At 31.8% G+C, this 24862-nt stretch overlaps 1 protein-coding gene across 4 annotated transcripts in view; it reads right to left on the reverse strand.

The window, feature by feature from the left end:
• Positions 1-4759: 4759 nt before the first annotated feature.
• The window catches only part of LOC129746662 (uncharacterized), a 66531-nt gene continuing 46428 nt past the window's right edge, over positions 4760-24862 (reverse strand). For all 4 annotated transcript variants that reach the window (XM_055740458.1, XM_055740461.1, XM_055740462.1 and 1 more), the window contains exons 3-4: positions 14847-14977; positions 4760-5502 (exon numbers count right to left, since the gene is read on the reverse strand). In XM_055740458.1, the coding sequence (XP_055596433.1) occupies positions 5350-5502; positions 14847-14977 (284 nt within the window). In that variant the 3' untranslated portion in view covers positions 4760-5349. The remainder of the gene's footprint in view (positions 5503-14846; positions 14978-24862) is intronic.

Here is a 24862-nt window from a genome sequence, read left to right on the forward strand (position 1 = left end):
AAACCGACGTGGTCGGGTTAAAAACATCGCGAAATCGTTAAAAATGCTCAAATCAACCGTGTGCAGCGTTCTCAAACGTTTTCGTGAGATGCATACTATCGATCGGCAGGTTCATACCAAGCGTTATAGTGGACCTAATAAGAATCAGAAACTGCATTTGAAGGTGTTGAGAACGATCAAGGCAAACACAGGGTAGTCGGACTACGACATCGCCAAGAAATTCAACGTCGACCGGTACACCGCCAGAAGGATTAGTCTGCGCGAAGGAATACGATCCTATCGGGCCAGTAAGCAACCAAACCGGACATTGATGATAGCCTAAGGACGTGCCCGGAAGTTATACAACAACATTCCAACGAAGTACGACGGATGCATCCTCATGGATGACGAAACGTACGTGAAGATGGATTTTAGGCAGCTTCCTGGCCAAAAATCTTATAAAGCCACTGCAGTGGTGCACTGCACTGGTCAGGGTGATGTCTCCGCCAAGTTCAAATTCGTTTTTGCCGATAAGTTGACAAGAAAGTATTTGATCCGGCAGGGTATTTGCAGCTGCGGACGAAAAACTCCGGTTTTTGCGAAAAACAAGACCATGGACTCCGAAATGTACAAGGAGGAGTGCCTTAAAAAACGTTTTTTTTCGTACAATAGATCTCACAAAAGACCAGTAAAGTTTTCGCCAAATTTGGCATGCTACCACTACAGCTAGGAGGTACTACAGTGGTATTGGGCCAACGGGTGGATTTTGTCGAAAAGGACATCAACCCACCCAGCTGCCCTCAATTCCGCCCTATTGAAAAATTTTGGGCAATTGTCAAGCAGAAGATGAAGAAGAATGGTAGGACGACTCAGGAAGCAACAGAGATGAAGAGATTGTGGAACAAAATGGCCGCTGAGATCAGTGAATAGGGTGCCCAAACTTTGATGAGTGGTTTCTCGACGAAAAGTTCGAAATTTTATCAAAACACTATCGAAATATTACTTTTCTTATTTTTCCTTTGAAGTGCAATAAAAACCCTACATTTTGATTACAAAATATTTTTATTTCGTTTACATAGCTCCGAGATAGACCCGTTTTAACGCGTCCAGATTTGTAGTGATCAATGCTTTATTATTAAAGTTAATTTTTTGATAAAACTTTTCGAGTTCTAAGCAGACCTGGAAGGATTTATGATCTACTAATATTTTTCGATTCTCTTCTTCATTTTCAAGAACGAGTTAATGCGGTTTATCCTTGGTCGATGATCAGAAATGATTGTGATCCAAAACAACTTAGAAAAATTTAATCTTAGAATCTTTAAATCCATTTATTTATATCATCAAAGTTTTTCAAAATACTTCTGTTCAGGTTTTGTGATTTCTGGGGACAAAATAAATCATTTCCAGACTCTGAAGAATGGTCCCAGTGATTCGTGAAGTTACTCCACATAACGTACAGTTTCTTCATCAAGGAGCATTTTTCTTAGCATGCTTCCAACGATATTCCCCATTTGAACCGTATGGTACTGGTGGTCCACGTTTCTTCTGTTCCTGTTTTCCAGATGTCTCTGCGTTCTTTACTCCATGGTAGGCTTAACCAATTTATGTTTTTGGTTATTTTAATATTTTGATGTTAAAATAATGGAAAACATGAACAAAGACAAGAAGCTTTTATTATTCTTTGGGATCAGACATAAGTTCTGGCTATGGAAGTACGATTAGTGATTAGTGAGTCAGAACTTGGGGAAAATAACTTGTTAAAAATTTAAAAAAAATTGCCTAATGATACCTTAAAAATGTAGAATACCATACCATTTTTTATTTTCATTGTATCTTTCACTATACAGGAGTTATGGTACAGGGAGCCATGGTTCCCCACTCTCCCATATGAAAATGAAATGTCGTTTACAGCTAGCGGAAAATGTTTACTCGAGCATTTACTTTTTTCCCTAAAAGTGTTAAACCATCAAATTTGATCATTTTTATCCAGAAAATGAAAGGTTATCAGCCAAGTGGTAGTTAAAATAACCATTAAAATAAAGTTCGAATTCGTATAACCGTAAATCACTTGAATTCGATTCAGGCTACATTTGAAGGCTAAATTAAATCAAAATGGACCAAGTTTCAGTTCAAACGCAATAAATGCGAGAGGGTAGATTTTAATCAACTGATGGCGCAGTGATTGACAGGCGGAAGTCAAAATTGATGGAAATTTGAAGTCGCGCCGACATTAAACCGAAAATTGATGTGATTTATCAAACCCAGCATCCAAAATAGTTTTGGGAGTGTATCTGCGAGGTATGTGTTGGTTGAGAAGTCCGTAAATCAAATCCGTTCTAAAAGTTTTACTATGGAGATATTTCAAGTTTGTTTTTCGTTGGAGTTTTGATTGATATTTATCTAATTTAAACTTCACAACTTCACATTTTATCATAGACTGTATATTATAATTTATGTTATAGTGATCTCATTGAGCTTCGAAGAAAATAGCAATAATAAACGTCAAACCTCAAATCAGTGTTAACACAAGAATGATCAACTTTTATTTACCTTTGACATTTTGAGATATACCCTAGACCATAGGTCGGCAACCTGCGGCTCGCGAGCCGCATGCGGCTCTTTGGATGTATAACTGCGGCTCTTTAGCTGAATGTGTGAAAATTTTGAAAATCCTCGGAATTTTCTAGAGTAATCGGACGCAACATAAGTTCCTTCAGTTCAGTTAATATTTCCCAGGATTCAAAAAGAACTACTATAAATAGAACAGATTAACAGCATCTTCTCAGATTGCAACCCTGTTGAAATTTAGAAATTAGTGAACGTTCTTCATGAAAGTCTGATATAGCATTTGGAAGCCTGGAGAAATTTTTCTTCGGGGAACGGGAAGTTATCCGTTAAATTTGATTTCCTGATTTAATCGGATAAAAACCGAGCATTGTCAAACAAAGTCCTCACTGTTAAGATTATGAAATTGAGTTTGTTTTTCTTGAATTGAATATTTTAAAAATAGTGATGATGATGATGATGATGAATACTGATAATAATTGTTTTGTGCATTGAAATTTCTTTCTTAAAACATTTTGTTTTTAAATTGTTCAAATATTGAATTCCATTTTTCAATGTTCCTTTTCAAATCCATGAAAAAAAATCAAGTTCTTCGTTCTAATTTTGAACATGAGTTCAACTGAACAAATTTTTCAAGTTTGTTAAAAAATATTTTTGTAAACCGGGAGCTTAGTGCTGGTCTAATTTTAGAATTTCATGTGTAATATGAATATTTTAAGAATTTATTTGAAGGAGAAACTTTATTTGGTAAAGAAGCATTTTCTTCCATAAACTTTAATATATCTTCTAACATCTTTTTTTAAATTCTAAACCTTATTTCTAATTCTGCAATTATTTTTAAAACATCATGGCTGTTCTAAAAGTTGATTTTGATTTCAAAGTCTTTATCAGAATTTTGGTTTGTTCTATGAAGTGATGATCAAAATAACGTCAAAAAACAAATATTTGAGTTTAAAAAATCGGTTCGTTGAAAAATTAAATACAGCGAAGCAAAGCCAAAATGAGATGTCTATTATTATGTAAGATTTATTATTTTTATGGGAGATCCGAGATAGCTACCAAAACTTTCATCGGACCCCAGTATATTTCTACATCATCGGTTGAATCTATTCTTGACGATTCCAAAAATCCAAGGTACACTGAAATACAGTAAATCTCAAGAATTAAAAGTATTTTAAAAATATTTTTTCGACTGTTGAAAATATTTGAAATTGTTTTGTTTTGAAATATTGAAAAATTAGAATAATCGAAAAATATAATTTTTGAAACCTTTTTATAATTTTATCAGAAATCAAAATGAGAACTAGAGAGCTGAATCGGAATGCTTGTAATGAAAAAAATTTAAAAGAAATTTCAAAACCACATTTTAAAGACCATATCTCGCGACCAATTGCTAAATTTTGTCAAATTTTGACAATTGTTTTTCCAATCCGTAAAATGATCACTTATGAATTAAAATTTGTTGGTTTATTTTTCCTAAGGCCCGAAAAAGATTTATCTATTTAAAATGAATTTTATGCACATAACAAACAAATGAACCTCAATGGATTTTAACGTATTATGTTTAAAACCTTAAGAATTTGAATGCTAATTGGTAAAGTTTGAAGAAAAAATAATAGAGACAAACCCTTGTATAGTTTTTTTTATATTAATTTACACCTTGTAGCATGCTTTTTTATGATATAAAATTTTCAATGCTTCTTTTTAATATTTCAACAGAACACATCGAAAGTCTATTTTTTATCTGGGAATAGGTGTAAGGAAAGAATTGCACCAAAGTTTTAAATGATATATTTTATCAGGTCACAATGGTAAATCGCCAAAATTTCAACGTTACTAAGCTGTACCCGTTATAAAAATGTATTGATTCAGAAGAATGAAAATCGCTTCCGTTTGCCAATAAACAACGGAAATCTGTGGCGTTGTGAAAAATGGTAATAAAACTGAGTTAACAACAGGATGCAATGTATCTTAGCAATCACCATTATTTGTAGTAAGGATAAAATGAGTTGCGGCTCTTTGAAACTTGGACATTTCCTGTATTTGCAATTTTTGGCTCTTCTGTCTCAAAAGGTTGCCGACCGCTGCCCTAGACAAATAACATTCAATGGTGTTTCTTTCCAATGAAAGTTTTTTACAATTTTTAATTTACAACAACTGTTATCCGTTCTCTCACCTTAAGGGACTTGTGTCATCCATTGGATATGTTTTCAGATTAGCAAAAATATCTTTATTTTAACAATAATCAATCGTTTTCTTCACAAGGGTTTATTAATAGCAAGTTTCAGTGGGATTTGTGGCTCACCAGTTTTCCATCCTTCAATTTTGAGTATTATTATTTTCATCTCCACTTTATAGCACACATAACATTACAAATAAATTGGCAGTATCAATTAGCGACTATCGATAACACGGGAGGTGGCTCAAATTGTTTGACAGTGAGGTATGTTTACTACATATACTCTGTATGACATAACTAAATAAAAGAAAATGAGCATTTATTTGTACAATTGGTTATCGAAGCACCACATCTGCATGTAGTCGGGACAATCAACACATCATCATAATCAACACATGAAATACGTATTGCAAACAAAACCGATTGCAGCTGCATCGAGCTTGTTGATTTTTGGTATTTAAAGTCTAACGGAGTGTTTCGCTTTCGAAATGTTCCATGTGGTAATACTTCTTATTGACTAAACGTTCGTTGTATTGCTCTATTGGCTACTAAATACATTCATTCGACTTAAAGCTAAAATAACGATATTAATTTACAGATTTTTTCCCTTATGGGGTCATCGATTTCTACAGGGCATTTCTTCGTTTTAGGGAATTTCCCGATCGAAGCCCGTACACCGTCCGTTGTAACCGCAGATTGGTGATGTTGTACAAATTCAGTTTGATGTAGAAGTTTTTAGGGTTGAAGTCGAAAACCACCTCCCGGAAGTAAGTGAGTACCTGAAATAAACAAAAAAAAATTGTTAAAGTTTATAGAGTTATTTTCAAATTTAATTTCCTATTGAGTTTGCAATGTCCCACCACATTCCTACAATATTAAATTTAACTTGTTTATTATAGTCTTCAAGCCTTTAAGAGAAAGTTCACTCGTGTTGGAAAAAAAGTTTTACAAATTTTTGTAGCACATTTCGAAAATTTTACCTTGCGAAAATTTGTTCGAGTTCTGCGGCAGTCAATTTTTTTCCAACACTTTAGGGCTCATGCATTTTGCATTTGTGTTAGTGAGCCGTTTGGCAAACAAAAACGACGGCTACATACAAAATGCGCACAATTTTTTAAGAAAAAAATGACAAAAACTATCGAACAAAATTTAATGAACAGCTCATTTTTGAGAAGCCAGTACGTTTGTTTATATATTTGTTAATTTTCAGTGAGGTTCTTCGAAAAAATTGAGATTCTGTACATTGTTAAATCACCTTTTAAATTTTCCGATGTATGCTTTTAACTTCCTCCTCCTGGCTCCAAATGTTCTTAGATAGACCCGAAAACGTCAACAAATGGCCTCCAGGAGCCGTTCAATGTGCCTTACAAAGATGGTTGATTTTTTTCATTTATTCTGTTGGGTTTCAGACTGAAATGCAATCATATATTCAAATAGTCGATTCCACTTGTTAGAGAATGAATTGAACTATTCTTGATGACTTTTTCTTTGAGAGAAAATCTACATTCTTTTTTAAGGAAAAAAAACAACATTTCAATTGAGGCCCTCAGATTCTAAGGGATATAAGTGCAGATTTTTCATATATTTTTTTTAATTCGAGGAGTTTAATCCAATCTTAAAAGTGTTGTGTTTTATTTATCTTAAAATTAAAACATCTGAGTTTTGCACCAGATGTAGGTAGATGAAGATGAGAAGAATCGATAGGTAAACTAAATTAAAACCGACGATTTTGGCACATACCTCCTTCTGATTGCGAGGGCCTCAATTAAATTTGCCTTTTGCCTCATCTAAAAACCTCTGATGTGTGTCCAACAGACTTCTTTTCGTTTATTTTCCACTGGAACGGTGGCAGTGGCAAACTTCATAAACATACAAAATAGTCACCCTAGAAGATGCATATATATTGCATGCTGTGATGCGAAAATATCTAGTTGGAAACAGACGGCTTAAAAAAGAAGAGTCTGGTAAAAAAATTTAACGCCTGCAAATCTTGAAAAAAAATTGTATTGTACAATTTTCAAAATATGCTACAAGTGTCAAAATTTCTACCACTTTTTCCAACACAGATGAACTTGCTCTAATGGAACTATAGCTTGTTGTCAAATATAAACGTCTATGCTATATTCCTTCAACAGGTGTTGAAACTTATGCAGATGTCTAAATCTTTATTTTAAATATCTATGTAAGTTTTATTTCAAATATATTATCGTTGGTCACAAATATAAAATTTTAGAATAAGGTCTGATCATTCATGTGAAGAAACAGATAAATTTAATATATTTTCAGGACCGAAACTGTAAAATATGGTTTTAATAGGGTTTCAAATTCAAAATAATTAAGAATTTTAATAAATAGAGGTTTTTTCATGTTGATCAGAGCTAGGAACAGAAATCGAAAGTGCTTTTAATCGTTGAATCTTTGAAGCAAGTAAAGATTTATTATAAGAAATCGAATTAAAATTCAGAAAATTTGTTTTTTTTTGTAAGGAGTTCTTTCAACAAGGTGATGAATTATATTTATATTGTGGTTGTGGTTAAATATTTGATGAAATTCGATTTTCTTCTTTTTTTGTCCACTAATGACATATTTTTTAAAGCGTGATTTAAAGTGAACGAATCGCCAGTATTCAAAGCGAAACACATTTTTCAGATTTATCCTGCACTTAAATTCTGCTCCCCATAGTTCACATAGCATCTTATTTTTTTATTTGATATTTATTATGGTTCTTATAAGAAATATAATAAAATTATTCTCTCAATGTCTTATACTCTTGAAACTTCAATTCTTTATAGAATTTTGCCATATGAAAAAAAGTTCATCTGTAGCCATTTCCATTAGTTAAACAAAAAAAATACTGTGGAAAGTTCAACGAAACGTTGGATGTTATTCAAAATGAGAAATTGTCGCTGAACAGCAGAATCTAATGGCGTTGTCATCCCCACATCATGCATTGAATGATAAAAGAAGGAACAACCCACATCAAACCCATGTAACATTGTTAGTTTTAATACGGTCAGAGTAACTTCCTTAGGACTTTAAGACAAGTCACAATCTTTCAACACAAGTATAATTATGGCGATTAGGCCCTTATGTAGAGACGCCAAAAAATTAGATGAGCTTATAAAAAACAAGATAGAACAACATAAAATAAGAAAAGACCAAAATACATTATAAAACAAGACAAAACTTGATAAAACATGATTATTCTATATTTAACATATAAAACTAGACAAATCTTGTTTAATTAAAATAAAACATGGTGGAAATTTTTTAAAAAAGCAAAACGAAAAAAAAAGATCAAACAAAATAACCCAGTAAACGAAGATACAACATGTTCAAACCAGATTTGACAAAATTCAACACAATAAACAAGATAAATTTAATAAGATAATATTAGATTAAGAGGGGGGTAGGGTCTAACGGATATAAAAAAAACACCATTTTCACGATTTTTTTTCTAGAGCTATCGTTCAAACAAATGTATTCAAATTTTTTGCATTATACAAAGCATTGTTAAAAGAACATTTAGTAATTTTTTCGTAGAAAAATATTGAAAAATGAGCCGGTGACGGAGCATTTTCGAGGATGCCTTTTAGAAAACAGGATTTGCGGTGGACACTGTATCTCAGCACAGAATCATCTGAATTCAAAAAATCAGAGCAAAATATTTTTATTAGATGTTTTTCTGGACCCCAACGTTTTTATTTAACTTAAAAATATTTTTTGAAAGTGTTAGACCCTACCCCCCCCCCCCCCCCTTAACAAGTAGAAACAAGCAAATGAAGTAAAAACAAGACAAAATAAGGTAGAAAAAAATGATACATTCCACAACAAAATAAAACAAGATTAAAAAGGATAAAACCAGTTATAACAAGGAAAAGTAAGGTTAATCAAGACAAAACTAGGTAAAACTTTGAAAAACATGAAATAACAAAAGAAAACATGATAAAACAATCAAAAAATAAAAAAAAAGACTCAACTAGTTGAAACGAAATCACACAAGACGATAGGAAACAAAAAAATGTTTAACGAAATAAAAACTAACAAGTAATACAAACATAAATGAAACAAAATTGAAAAAGATTATTTGATGGAAATAAGCTAAAAGATTTCGACACGGTGTCCAATTTAGAAAAAAAAATATTTTTTTTCAACGAACACACACATATAGGATCTCAGTGAAACTTCATGTTTCTTTGAAGAGATCTGAATTCTACTTAAGACTAAAGCGTATATCTTTCAAGGGTTTAATGTCTAGCATCGTACTGAATGTATAGCACCACCAGCCTACAGAAAAGGTACTATGTGTGCCGTGATCGAGACTCGATCTCATGACCTCTGGCTTAGGAGACTTGAACGCTATCCACGGTCGGCGGCTTCATAGCATAAAATTATTTTGAGTAGCATTGATCACCGTGGTTGCTTTTGATCAACATGATTTTTTTTCCAGATAAGCCTAAATAACTAAGTCTAAAGTTAAAAAATCTCACAACTTGTTTCTACGTTTAAAAGCCTATAAGTTGAGTATCAATTTGGGGAAAAACTTGGATTGTTTTTGAAAATTTCAAATGTAAGAGAAAATTTCATTTCAAAATTATGACATATCTATTTTTTTTTGAAGCTTCGCAAACAAACACCCTTTCTGATGAAATCAAAGCGTTTAGAATCAAACAGGTTTTTTTTTGTGAGAGAGCTCAACTTTTTCCTTAGTAAATGTATAGTTTTGGTGAAATTTTTGTTGTAGTTTGAGGTAAATTTTTGATATTTGAACAAAAGAGACCAAGAGTAAGCTTGTCTAGGACAAAATGCTGGAAACCTTATCAAACGGTAAAGTTTGAGGAAAAAAATTAAAAGGAGACTAGTGCGAGGGCCAAGGAAATCAAAAGAAATATTTCATTTGTACTTGTAGTTGAAATTTTATTAGTCCTAATATTAAAAAATTTAGCTCCTTAATTTATGCAAGCAATGGTTAATGATCCATTTTTCGATTTGAATTGTTATTCGGTCTTAACACATTAAGGACAGTGATATTGTTTGTTTATACCATGAAGAAATCTAAACAAAAGAAATACAGATTTTTTTTTATTCTTAGTCAAATTTTAATGAATGACTAAAGTGAATAAACAGTAACAATTTCGTCTCAGAACTAAGGCCAAAACCTCTAAATCTTATCACAATTCCACAATTCTACTACAGTTTTTCGAAAAATTTCTCGCTTCTTGATAGATATTTAAAGACTGTGCTTGAAAAACGTTATCTAAAGTTATTTCTGAAAATTCATGCACCATGTTGGTGCCTGAATTTTCAGTACAGTCCTCAAAAATTATTTTAAACAGTTGGAAATGTGTAAATGAAAAAAAAAATTAAAATAAAGTACGATTTTTCCATTTTGTTGTTTGAGTTGTTGCAAATTTGTACGAATTTTTAAAAAGAATAAACTTACTAAGGTTTCAAGATTGCCCGAATTTTGCCCGAATGATCTCACTTTATTTGCAAAATCGTATAAAAATTTAAATTGCGTGATCAAAATTATGTGATCAAAATGCGTTCAAAACATTTTTTTAGCAAATTTTACTCACATAAACAAGCTGATGTGTTTCAATGAGAAAAAAAGATTTTTTTTCGAGTTTTTTCTCTTCTTGATTTTAATTCACGAATTCCCAAATTTGTCTGGCTATTGCCCAGATTTTGGATTGTAAACTTTGAAATCAAATGTCCGGATTTTGCAAGTTTTTAAGATTAAATAGCTCGGATCTGTACTGCCCGAAAAATTGCGGAAAAATATCTGGTAAGCTTAGGTTTGAATCATTTCCGATGTTCTGGTTCTAATTTTTTTTTTAAATATAATCAAAATTTAATGCCTGTGATCGGATTGTGAAATCTGTATTCGGTTTGTTGGGACATCATCATTGTTGTTCATCTTTGGGACTAAATTCAGATTCAAATCTTGGTTTTGCATTTGAAACTTAAATTAGGTTCATTTTCCATGTTCGGCATTCATCATTCGAATGATGTGCTTTTCAAATTTCTTTGAACTGAGTATGCCTTATACATAAAACAATAGTTTTGTTGATTTTGTTTGGTTCCGGCATGATTTTTTATCTTGAACGATTACAACTCTTTTCAAAAACTCCTCAGTTTTTTGTCGAAAAGTCAAAAATTGTTTTTAAAATGCTGCAGCGAATTTCTATTTGCCTCACTTATTTAGATAGAGGAACATGCTATATTTTTTTAAAAAAGCACTAAACTGTGTTGTGAATTCGCGCCGGAATGTATTCAATACGCGCCATAGAGCCGAACACACTCGAAATCAGCCGAAGACAGAAAACACACTTATACTAAAAGACTTTTTTACTGGAAGAAAAAATCAAAATGGACTAAACTAAGTTTAAAAAATCAAAGTTGATAAATTAAGGCTTAATTTTTCCTGAAAAGTTGTTTTTACACTTTTTTCACTTTGAATAAAAATTGACTGTTTTGAGAAATAATACTATTAATAGCATTTTCTGGGTGGCACGTTATATCGATCGCATGGGCCGTAATAAAACATATCCATTAAAAGCACATTTAAGCGAATCATTCTAAAGTTTCTTTTTATTACAAATAAAAAACATATTTTAGATTCTCCTCCATCGATGTATATAAAAATATTGCCTTATTCATTTTTCTTCGCTGAGCGACATCTTATTGAAAGTGTCTTAAAATTAACATCGGTATGAAGTAAATCAAAATTGCGAAATTTTCACTTGTCAGTGGCATTTCAAGGAATAATTCATACTTGCCATGGCAAATCACAGCATTAAAAACAAATTGGTTGTATTTTATAGGCAGGTATGGTACAGTAGACTAAGTCGATTTGGGGTCATTTTTGAATTTCTCAAACCCTGGGGTCTTTAAAGCTTCTTTTTGGTGCAAAACTCATCCATGATTTTTTGCAGAATTTTTAAGTAGGGGAGAATGAGGATACTTGATCCCTGGGGATACTTGATTCCTTAGCTATATCTCCCAACTGGAATGTCGTACAAAGATCAAATGTTCTAGAAAAATGTGCCAAATGGAACAAAACAGAAGTGGTTGAAGCTCAAAAAAATTTAACAAAATAATTTTTTGGGTTATTGAACTTTGTTTGAAAAATTTCACAAAATGTGACTTGAAGATCTTTTTTCATCATTTTAAAATGTTTCTAACATTGAAAAATTATAACAAACATATTTATTCCAATACATCAATCTTTTGAGTGTAACATGAACTTCAAAATACAATATTTTCAAAGCGATGGAAAACTCCCAACATATTTCAGAAAAAGTTTTCTAAAATGTTGATTTTGGGTACAATTGATCCCTAATATTTGGGTACAAACGATCCCGGTATATTCTTCTTCTCAGTGGATCGTGGTCATAGCTGATTACGAGATAACTAATATTTATCCAATAGCTAATATTTATCCATCAATTATCTGAAGAAAAGGGCTAAAATAATTGATTTTCTCTTGTTTTAAAAAAATTGCGCCCGTAAGTATGCAATGTCATAAGGGTTGAGAATAAGCTATAGATTTTTTTTCTGACAATTATAGATTGTTAAATGAGAACAAACGTGGCCAAAATAGTCATTTAACATTCTATCTTGGGGTTTTGTTTGATTTTTTCCATGGATTAGGGCTTCCTGGATAAAGGATCAAGTATCCCTTAACTTCAAAAATATCGCAATTTTTTAACTCCCACGAAAATGCTTCTAGTTCATCTACGGGTTCAAGTATCGTTCTAATTTTAGGAGCATAGAAACTTGAAGTTACACGCTGTCAGAAAATGTAAAAGAGAGAGAGTTGCTAAATTTTTCCAAAAAGATATGGTGAAAGTAAGAAAAGGGGATCAAGTATCCCCACTCTCCCCTAACGTTTACATGAGTAAATTTGAACTTTTAGGTTTGTATGGGAAAATTGAATATTTTTTACTGAAAAATCAACATCATTTTTCTTTCTTCTGTAGAACCTGCTTATATTTTTCGTGCCAATTTATAAATTCCTTCAAGGAAATTTTCCGCTGAACAACTTTGTCCAGTATCATAACTTCATATCTTTTTAAACAAAAAAGTTATAAGCTCTTTAACAGGTGTAAGTCTTTTCGCATTAATAAACAATAAATTCAATTGACACCACTGCTGGGTGCTTAGCGAGGTGATTTATGCAATACTTCGTGGGGCACAAGCAGTGGTGGCAATTGAATTTATTGTTTATCAATCTAAAAAGACATACACCTGTTAAAGAGCTTATAACTTTTTTGTGTAGAAAGATACGAAGTTATGATATTCGACAAAAATGTTCAGCGGACAATTTCCTTTGGAGAAACTTTAAATTGGCACAAAAACTATTAGCAGGCTCGGTTCCACAGAAGAAACAAAAATGTTAATTTTTCAGTAAAAAATATTCAATTTTCCCATTCAAACTAAAAAGTTCAAATTAACTCATGTAAACGTTACTTAAAAACTCTGCAAAAAATCATGGATGAGTTATGGACCAAAACGAAGCTTTTAAGACCCCAGGGTTTGAGACATTCAAAAATGACCCCAAATCGACTCAGTCTAATGGTACAGTTTCTTGAAAACACGAGTGGCGCATTTTAGCCACACGGGGCGTTATATGAACTTTCCCCCTATGAATGAGGTGTCGGATAACGCCCAATTGGTGTAGTTTGTGTCGCTCTAGAAAGAAATGAAATTTATGTATGTATAATGTATATTGCCTTCACTTTATGTATATGGAACGTATATCATAACAGCTTAAAAATATTGCTACAAAAAGATTTTCCATGCTTCAGAAAACCTCTTTCAACTCAATTTTGCGAATGCCAAGTCAAACGCAAAGTTAAGGTCTGTCGACCTGCTGTTTTGAACCAAAACAACTTAATTTTGATTTTGAAAAAAAAAGGATCGTGGGAAGCATTAAGTAGATGGTTATAAAAATTGGTGATTTATAATGTTTAAGTTGATGCAAAATAATTTTGTCGAGTGTATCGAGTCGATTCTCAATCAATACTATTAAGTGGACAAAAATGCCGATGACTGATACAAAATGCAAGTCAGAAATAACAACATGTTCTTTATTCTTACTCTTGGATTCTTCTAATATCTCAAATAACTTAAACAGCTCGTGCGTGGGAACCACCTTGTTTCTTACTCAGCTGATCAATTGCTCCCAATTTTGTTCCACATGTCACATTGTGCGAAAATGAAAAGCAAAGAATCACGACTGACTTCTGTTTCAATGTGACCTTAAGGCCTGAAACTGTCAGTTTATAGCGTTGACCTTATGTAACGATTTGTCAAAATATTCGACTCTCGATCAACGATCGTGACCTCTTCTGTTGTTCTTGTTGTTGTTGTAGGTGAGATTTGATATGTGAATAAATACCAAACCCAGGTGTGTGTGTGCCAGGCTATCATTGCTAAGGAATTTGATCTGCTTCGGGCGTTTCGAGAATCAATTCGCGTGCTTGGCAAACTAATTTGGATCACTGAACTTGAATCGTGACGAGCCACTAAGGTGTTCAATAAAATTCATATGAAATCGAGATTGATAGGCAATAAAATTGGTGATAAATATCAACTAGGTAACTTCTTAGAAATGGTTGAGTTGAAAAAAAGAACAAATTTTGAGATATTTCTTTTAAAATCGATTCAATTTATAAAATTCGTTTGACTTACAGATAGACTTTTACATTTAAAAAAAACTTACATTCAACCAAGCAATAAACCAAATAATATACTATCTTATTCGCAATGAGCATCTACGTTTACAATGTTCCTCATCAACTGCCACATTGAAGCAAACTTAAACATGTGGGTTGACTTTCTTTAATGAATTGCAGTTTAAGATGTGCACCACGACTATGTAGATTTGCAGGTTTTCCGTTTCGCGATTTGACAGCCCATCGTCATTAAAGCTGACGGATGCGGCACTCAAGTACCTAGCGTCATTAGGACCCCACACATTTCTTGATTATTATTTTACTATACATTTTATAAATAACGTAAAGCATTTGTTTTTCGCACTTCGACATTTAGCCGTGTGGGATGGAAGATGGAATCATCAACTTAAGCCTTAACATTGTCATGGGCGATACCGTACCTTGGAGGAGTTGAACTGAGTGAATGTGATGCTGTCGCCTTCGCTGGCTGTGAATTTCTCTATCACGGTTACGTTCTGGGGTTCGTTGAAAGGGCCGACTGATTTGTACATTACTTTCAGGATCTCGTCACCTATGGGAGGAGGGAAAATAACAAAATAATAGATTTTAGACAATATTTAAACAATTGAACATTGACATCATATTAGACAACTTGTAAATTTGTTTGAAGAAATCCAGAAAAAAAGTAAGCCAGTTGCATTACATTTAAAAGCTGAGATCTGGCGTAAATCGACATTATATGGTAATTTTTGTTTTTAGGATTCTGAAAAGAAACGTCTGAAAACATTCAATTAAGAAGTTTTTACGTTTTTGAAAAAATATGACCCAAAAAAATTTCCACTTTATTTAAAATGTTTTTTTAATATTCATATTCATATTCATGTCAGACTTTTTTTGTAATTATTTATTTTTGTAACTTAAATGCCTTTTTTATCATTTCCTTGAACTTGAACTCCAAAACTCCATATTTATCACCATGATTAAGAACAAACCAGTAAGCCCTTATTATTCAAGCAGTTATGAGATTTTATTTTCGACTTTTTTTTCTCTAAAATTTGATGAAGGGAAAATAAAGGCATGACGAACACCTCAAGCTTTACCTGGGAAAAACTTACATTTACCTCCTGAAAATCATATTATTTTCTATGGAAGTAAGCTGGAAATGAGCTTTATAAGATAGTGTTCTCCATAAAAAGACACAACACCAATCAATTTGACCAAAAATAAACCGTCTGGTATCGTGTGGCTATCATGCCCATAACACCTCTTAGTAAAATGATAGAAATCTTAAAATGATGTAAATATGTTTTAATAAGGTTGCCAGATTTTTTTCAGCAAGTATTCAGCAAATCCAGACTGTTTTAACTAAAAACCTGTCTAAATCTGGGCATTTTATTTCAAATAGATCTACCAAAATCCGATAAAATTTGGTCAAAACTATCAAAAATCAAGAAAAAAAACTTAACACCAAAATTTATCAGCAGATTTAAAATTGTTTAAATTTCGTTTTGGACGCATAAATAAATATAAATTACATGACAATTTGTGTATGATTTGAGAATGAGAATGACAATAAACCCGGATAAAATTCGGACCTTCCCAATGAAATCCGGGCAACCTAGCAGGACCAAACTTTTCCCAAATTTTATATCAAATATCCGGACAATCCCGGATAAAACCAGGCAATCTGGCAACCTTATGTTATAAGCAACCATTAAATATGTTTTAACAGAATTGCAGTTTCTACACTCATCTAGTAGAATATTAAGATTTAAGAGCTCTGCAGGTTGCCGATTAGCCCGAAAATAAGGTTCCTCTGAGTAATTAACCAGGAATCTATTAATTTAGATTTAAAATTTCTTTGAACAATTTTTTGAGCAAACATAATTAATTTTCAATTAAATACCGATAGATGCCTGCTTTTAGAAAACATCAAACATAAGATGAGAATTTCTAATTGAAAACAATTTAAGAAAAAAAGTTTTAACAAAAGCTGGGTTGTTTGCCCAGATTTGACCCTTCGTCCAGATGAAACTGGAATAAGTAGGGTTTACTGAAAATACTCTAAGTTTTTGAAATTCAATCTATTTTTTCTTGATTCAAAATAAATTTCGAATGATTGTTTCATCATTTCACGTCATTTTAATGAAGAAATCAAGCAGTTCGATAAAGTTTTATAGCTTAAATATCAAATTCCTTAGCGCTTGAGGAACATCTCTTAAAACCCCCTTTTAATACATTTGAAAACATTTGGAATTCTGGAAAACTCCTTAAGTTGCATGTATCTATTTAAATAATTTGTAGAAGCACTATTATTCACTTTTTCACAGTAAATTTTTTAAAATAATCTTGTTTTTGTTGAAAAACTTAACGTTTTTTCACATTTCTGGTCCTCAACGCCAATTTCTACGTCCATAAAACTAAACTTATGCTTGATTTATCCGTTAAACAAATTAGAACAAACTGAAGAAGAAAATTTTCGTGATTTCAATCATTCATTTATTAATCAAGCAAAACACATGGTGGTACTATTCTTATTTCGCTTACTGTAATAGAATTTAAAAAAATCGCAAAACATTCTTGAGAACCATTGTTGTTTTGTAAAATAACTTTTACAATCATACAATACCATTATTACCATTTATACAAACAGGATCATAGAATTATGTTAAAGGGAGAATCTTATAACTTAGTGCTGAATCCAAAATTTGAAATTTTTTAGTTTCATTATTTTGTATAAGTGGGCCTAAAAATTTGCCCCTCAATCTATTTAATAATCATACATTATACTGCAAACGACAGTTTGTAAATTCAACTATCATTCAAACAATTAAGTTGGTAAAAATATGTTTTTAATGTTTGATATAAGATCTTTAAAGTGATACAAATACAACAACCATTTTTTAAGAACTTAGGTAGAACAGTATCAAGTTTGTGATAAAAGGTCGAAAATCTATTTGAAAATAAATGTTTGTTTGTCTGTCTGTCAATGTGAAATTTGATATGTAAGAGTTTTTGAGGTCGGACATGATTTCTGTAATACGTTCAAACCGCTCGACTTTCAAAAAGGGGGGCTACTAAACTACTACTACTAAACCATGCACAAATCGACGTGAAATGTTGTGTAAAGCCGTTTTCAAGACCGGGAATGATTTCTTCAATACTTTAAAACCTCTCGAAATCCAAGAAGAGGGGGCTCCCATACAAAATTAACTTAAATTTGAACCGATCAACGTGAAATTTTGTGTGTAGCGATTTTAAAACCGGAAATGGTTTCTAAAATACTATCAAAACCTTCCAAAATCAAAAAAGGTTTTGTCCCATACTAAATTTCCAAAAAATGGAGAAAATTTGAACAAAACTTGAGAATTTTTGTCAAAAATTGATAAATGTAAGCATTTTCACCAAATTATATGTTTTATTGAACTGACAACAAAGTTTTTACAGAATTTGATGAAATATTGTATTGATAGAAGCTTCCGATTTTGATGAATGAAGACTCTCATATTCAATAAATGTAACATACCTTTATATTATTAACAAAACCAATGCCTAACCAATGATTTCATAAAGTTTGGTACTTTTTTTAAATTTTGAATAAATTTGCCTGTATTTGAATACACTTCTCGCTTTTAAAAAAGCGATTTTTGTAATTTAAGGGTTTAATTTTCTAAAGGGTGGCTCCTTCCACCTTCTAACCTTCAAGTTTTGTTCAGAATCAAGACAATATAGAAGCTCAGATGCCATGAAAAATAGATCGCTTTTGAATAACGTTGAAATTTAATTAAATTAAAAGTAAGTATATTAACGAATTAATTTTTTTTCTTTGGAAGGGGTAGCGAAGCACACCGGGTCAGCTAGTGTACAATAATTTTTAAAAAATCGCAATTCAACATGTATGATTTTCCTAAACTTAATTGTCATGCATAAATAAACCATTTTCACACTATTCTACTAGATTATAATGAAAAATTGAATTTAAAAAAATTGTCAGATTTCAGAGAGTTTTTATTCAGCGCTGCTATTATTACCAGCAGCAATTTTCTTCAAATCCGATAACAATCGCACAATTCCAAGAAAACATCCATATCAACCTTTTTTTCCCAAAAACACACACCCATATGGTTTTTTTTTGATAATGGATAAAACTTACTCGAGATAGTAAAATTTTACTTGGTGGCACTGCTATTTTTCGATCACCATTGGTCGCCTCCGGTGTAAATTAGTCTTAAATAACCCTAAGCTTGAGACATTTCATTTTATGACATTACATACCTTAGGTATGATACCTATATGCAAGAAATGGGACTAACTTTTAATTAATTCATCAGATTTGAAAAGAAATTGAATAAGATTTCTAAATAAATTTCAGATCAGGTCAGAAATTAACAATGATTACTTTTTTTAGCAAATTATAGTAATTGTTAATTATCAACCTATTTTTTATTAATTTCGTTTCTTTATTTTCAATCAAAGAGTTGAATAAAAATTCCATTGTATCATTTTGAATTTGAAGAAATATTCGATCACGATTTGAAAAGAGAATTTTCGATAAGGATAAAAATATCCATTTTGAACTTTGTGAATTTGTTCAAAAGACATAGATGATGATTTAATTCAATTTGATAAAAAAAAAACAAAAGTGTCAGGGATTGCTGTTAAAGACATAATTCTCTATTATATTCAAATTCTTCCAGTTATCAAAACAAAAGGCTACAAAAGGTCATGATTGATTAAAGTTTACCAAAATAACTTAAATATTTCAAAAACATCATGTTCAATTTATCATCACTGGCAAAAATTGGAGATTTCTTAAATAACCAAATACGAAACTAATAAAAAAAAAGTTATTACTAGTTTTGTTGGAAATATTAAAAGCACAATGAAAATATTAATTTAGCTGCCATTACACATTGAAATTAAGCTTTAAATTAGCTCCTTAAAAGCATTTTTCGAACTTTTCATAGTTTTATTAGAACACCATGATCGAATCAAGAAAGAGGATTAAAAATAAAGTTAAACGATTATTAATTTACCAGTACAGTTCTAGTTTAAATTTTCTTGCTATGAATATTTTGTTGCCGTAATTGAAATATTAAGTCCCAGAACGGGCGATGGCAAAAAAAATCTCATCAAGAAATTAGATTTAGAGGCTCCTATAATTATGTTTTCAAACTAAACAATTTAACCCTCATCCGCATTAGATTTCATTTCCCTAATCAGTCAATAATGTCAATTTGACATTCCAAGCTAAAATCGTCATAACTCTTTTTATATCTAACCGGTTACAATGAAACTTATATCAATAGAAACCTTGTGATGTCAGTAAAATATGTTTAGAACACTATATATAGCTTAAGCTTCTAGTTTTCTCGTTATTCAGCATGAAAGAAAAAAAAATCCGAAAAAAAACATGCCTCAGGAAAACTGATGTAGTTCATATACTTCACGTCCAAAAAAATATTTGTCTTATGCATATGAAAGCTGAAGTTAATGTCTACATCATGAGCCAAGACATATTTTTTTAAATTTTTTTTAATGAAATGGTCACAAAAAGTTCAAAAAAGTGGTCTGAAAAATCTACTTTTAATTAGATTGCTAGTAAAAACTGTTTGAGCGGTGGTAGAGCTTTTGTAAAAATATCATTACAAATTTTATTCTAATTCTGACATTTTGTTGTCTTTAGATTTTTGATGCAACAAAAATTGAATTTACTGGAATTTTTCAATGTTGACTACTTTGCGCGATTTTTTCACAAGTTTAAATTTCATCTGTTTTTGCGGTCCACCGTCAGCTTGTACCCTGATTTTCCGTGCTTTTACTATTATTGGACCAATAAAAAAGTATATTCATTGGAAAGCAAATTTAATCTACATTCTAGTGAGGTACAACAATATACGCTGTGAGATTTTACAAAAATATGAAAATTAATGAAAAATATGAAAATTATTCCTGAATTTCTAGAACCACAAGCCGCGCGTCCAGCAAAACGTGTTTGTTTGCTCTCCGAGTAGGTACGGTGGGTGGTGATTTGGGCAGAGAGCGAAGCCGACAGACGAAAACTGACGAAATATTTCTTGGCTTCATGATGTAGATATTAACTTCAGCTTTCATATGCAGAAGACAAATATTTTTCTGGACGTGTACAGGGTGACAAAAAAGTCCGGTCTCACAGGAAAATTCCAATATTTCAATGAATAAGAAGAAAATCTGAAACTGGCTTTCATAGCTTTATTCAGTTACTCACAAAGATACTTCACAGACGATATCTTGGAATTACACCACCTTTCTCTGATCGAACCAGCTTCAGACGTCTCGGAAAGTCGTCGCAAGCGGCGCGCGCGTGCTCCCTCGGCATCTCGTCCCAGATTTTCGTGATAACTCGCTTGAATTGCTCCAAATTTGTTATTTTATAGTCGTTCAGCTTCGACATCATGTATCCCCACACGAAATAATCCAGTAGATTCAGTTCCGGAGACGACGGAGGCCATTCATTCTTCGAAATGAAATCGGTAAAGTTTTCCTCACACCACGCCTGAACCACCTTTGCGGTGTAGGATGGGTGCCATCTTGCTGAAAACAGTATTATTTTATTTATTTACATAGTATTCCGTCTTACGACATAACTTGACGAACATAATTCCTGAAATTCACTCGGTTCATAGCAACCGTTCTCCAATTTCTCGGGCACCCCACGTTCGCCAGAAAACAGTAGTAATCGTCTTCAAACAATAGTTCAGCTTGAGGAGGAACATTTTTCTTCATAACCGTGTCCAGGTAGTACGCTGCGTTGATTTTGACCCCTTTACCGATTAAAAATAAGAGGCAGTTTTCTTCTCTTGCAAATGGCTCCCCAAACCATCACTGACGTCTTATTTTGGAACCGGGAAATGTTCAGCTTGTCCGCAGGAGCTTGCTGGAGGCTCACACTCCAAACTCGATAATTTTGGCGATTGACTGTTTGCTCCAAAACGAACAGCTTCTCGTCCGAAAAAATGATCTCGTCATCTGCGCGCCAACCGAGCAACTCCCGCGACCGTTGGTACCCAGGGGCGGTCCTAGAGCTGGCTCTTGGGGGGGGTGATTTTCCAAATTTCAAAAATTAGTCAATAACGTAAATTTAGGGCGAAAAAAAGTTCATTTGGAGAGAGCGAGTGGGAGAGAGGGAGAGTGTGCAGTTTCAAATGAGACTTTAATATTTGCTCCACACCAGACCCGTGCGATGGACACGTCCATGGGTGAGGGGTTTCGAATTTCAAATTTTGTTAGAAATTATAACGATACCAAAAAAGGACAATAAATAAGTAAATTGAATTCTAAAACCATATTCAAACCCATAATCATCACACAAACTCCAAAAAATGATACTGATACGAATCAAAATAAATCAGAATCAAAATTTCAAATCAAGTTTATTTCCGGTTAGTCATTAATAAATCAATCGAAATGTTGATTCTTTTTCTGAACAAAAAAAATCAAGCAAGTATTTTTAAAACATCAGAAACAGAATGCGAATTAAAAATTGGAATAGAGCCAGAATTTGAAGCTTCGGACATAACAATCAGTGCACAGAAGAAGAATAGATCGAATATAACACCAGGTTTGTGAGAAATTAAACTCGAATTCTTACCAAAATCAGATCTGGTCAGAATAATTGATAACAATTTAAATTATCAATCATATTAATTTACATTTCTTTTCTTCAATTTCAATTGAAGTTTTGTTTGAAAAGTTCCTTTGTAATGTTCCATTTGAAATAATATTCAATCACAATTTGAAATGTGAATTATCGTTGAGGAAAATATATCCGTTTTGAACTTCAGAGAATTTATTCGAAATTAGTAGATGATTAATTTAAAAATGAAAATAATTAATTCTATCAAGTTATAAAGTTATCAAAGATAAAATCCCTAACTTATATACAAATTCTACCAGTTATTATTATAAAAGGCAAGGAAAGTTAATTTTAGATTGTGGTCGCAGTTATAACTTTATGGATTTAAAAAAAAAACGATAATTAATCATCACTGAGTACAAAGTACAATTTGGGAAATAGAAGAGTTCTTGAATGATCAAACACGAAACTGTTCCCTTTTATTTGGGTATATATTCATTTATTTATTTGTTTATTTGTTTATTTGTTTATCCATGAAGAATGAATTGATGACATGTGATTTAAATGCTTCTTATAAAATTTTACTCTCTCATTTTCAACATCCATACATTTCTAACTTTCTATTTGCAAGAATTTTTATAATGTTGAATTGTTCTTAGTTATGTTATTTTAATTTCCATCGATAAGGTCGATAAATAAAATTTACAAACAAAATCACGGTGATTAACTCTTCATAAATTTTAATATAATATGAAGATGAAAAAGGTTAGTTTTCACATATGGAATGTTTTTTTCTAATAAAAAGGTCTTACCAAAATAATGCAAGATCGCATTTTGGTGTTTAATTTTTGATGATTGATTTAGTAGATTTTGGTGCGCTGAACTCGAATCTTCAACTAGATTTTGATTATCACCTTTCGTTTTGGTGATATGCAGTTTACGTGGAGTTTTAAAAACAATCAGTTTTGAGTGAAATCAATCATTGATAACTGATGAACTTACAAGTTAACATGAAAAAAAAAAACTGATTCTGAACTTGTTTATTATACTTTATTCAATTAAGGAATACTACTTTCATGATGATGAATAACCGAAAAAAATCTACAGTGTTTAATAATTCTGGAAGACCGGAATTTCTGACATAACTAAAGAAAGTATTAAAAACAAATATTTTATTTCATTTAAGAAAATTGCTGAAGTCTGAAAAACGATTAAGTTTATGCTTTGAGAAATATCTTAAATTCTATGTAGTCATTACATCCTTAAACATTCCTTAAAAGTCTATTATTTTACAAAATAGGGAACAGTTAATGAACAGAAAACTTCAATAAAAAAAATTTCACAGAAGTCAAAATTACTTGTTTTCTTACGGAAAGAAATGTGATATGAACCTTTATTCCGAATTTTAATTGTAATGTTTTAAAGTTGTCAGAAAAGTGCAGAATTTCCTTGAATAACTTGTAACCTATTTGAAAATAATTTAGGCCCCAACATAAATCAAGATTAGCTCTTAAATTCATTTCATCTAAAAAAGTATAAATTCTGTAGCCATGTGAATTTAGAAAAACCCTTTTGAATGTGGAGTTGAACATTTAGGTAATAAATAGAGGCTGAAATTGGGTTCTTTAAAAAATTCATATCAGCATAAAATTTGTAATGATTCAAAAAATTTTTTTTAAGTGATTAATCATCAAAGTAATGAATGAATTTGATTAGATATACTTCTTTAAAAAAAACAATATTTCAAGATCATGGTGCACACTGCTTCTCCACTTCCCTTTAAATTTCATTAAAATTAATTAGAGTTTTATATTTAAAAAAAATGAAATGAGAGAAGTTTAACCAACTTTCTCTACATTCTTATTTGATATCCTTTTAAACAGCTTATACATCCTTTTATAAAACAATCTGCGAATCTTTAATATTCACGGCGAACAATTGTTGACAAAAGGATAATTTTCGTCATTTGTATATTGAGTAGTTTTTATCGATTTTGGTTGATATTTTTCGGTGAAAATTAAGTCAAATCCAAACAACTTCTTTACGTTTCGGCTTACTGTTTTGTTTCGGCCATCTTCAGAAAAACTGTATTTCATAAAATTTTAAAAAATAGAATATAATACAAAAAATGTTTTGTTAGAATAACCACACAATTTTCCGTCACTTTTAACTACACTAGAAGCACTTACAATTGTTTCGCCGTGTGCTTTCCTAACGGCTGTCTAACTTACTTTGAGTCAGATTTTGAATCGCTTCTAGTAGCTTGCGTTTTGCGTTCTTGGTGACGTCGTGCAGTCGGTTGTTGTCGTCGTGTTTGGGGTCGTCGTTTTCGAATTCTTTCTTGAGAACTGTGGCGTCGCTCTTAGTTTTTTGATTATTGAGCTGTATATTTTAGAGATCTCGATAGCGTCTTGTTTTATGTTTACTGTATTTCCTTTTTTCAGTTTTATATGTAATGTTTCAGCAGTCTTTCTTTTTCCTTCTTGGTTCACTCTCCCAAAATATAAGCCTTTTCAAAATCAAATTTGTGGTTTTGCTCAAGAGCATGTTGTGTCAATCCTGTGGCCCTGGAGTTTTGTTTAAGACTTGTTTTATGGTTTTTTATACGTTTTTCCAGTGTTTGCGATGTTTGACCACAGTATTCCTTTCCACATTCACAGGGAATCGAGTAAACTACATTTGTTTGTTTAAGTTTTGGGATCTGGTCCTTTGTTTTGGTGAACATACAGTTTTTTATTTTATTTATTGGTTTTGAAGATGCAATGATATCATGTTTTCTCAATAGTTTACTGACTTTTTCGCTTAGCCCTGGGATATATGTTAGTGAGACATATTTGCCGT

The sequence above is a fragment of the Uranotaenia lowii genome, chromosome 2 (assembly GCF_029784155.1).
Source record: "Uranotaenia lowii strain MFRU-FL chromosome 2, ASM2978415v1, whole genome shotgun sequence".
Taxonomy (NCBI): domain Eukaryota; kingdom Metazoa; phylum Arthropoda; class Insecta; order Diptera; family Culicidae; genus Uranotaenia; species Uranotaenia lowii.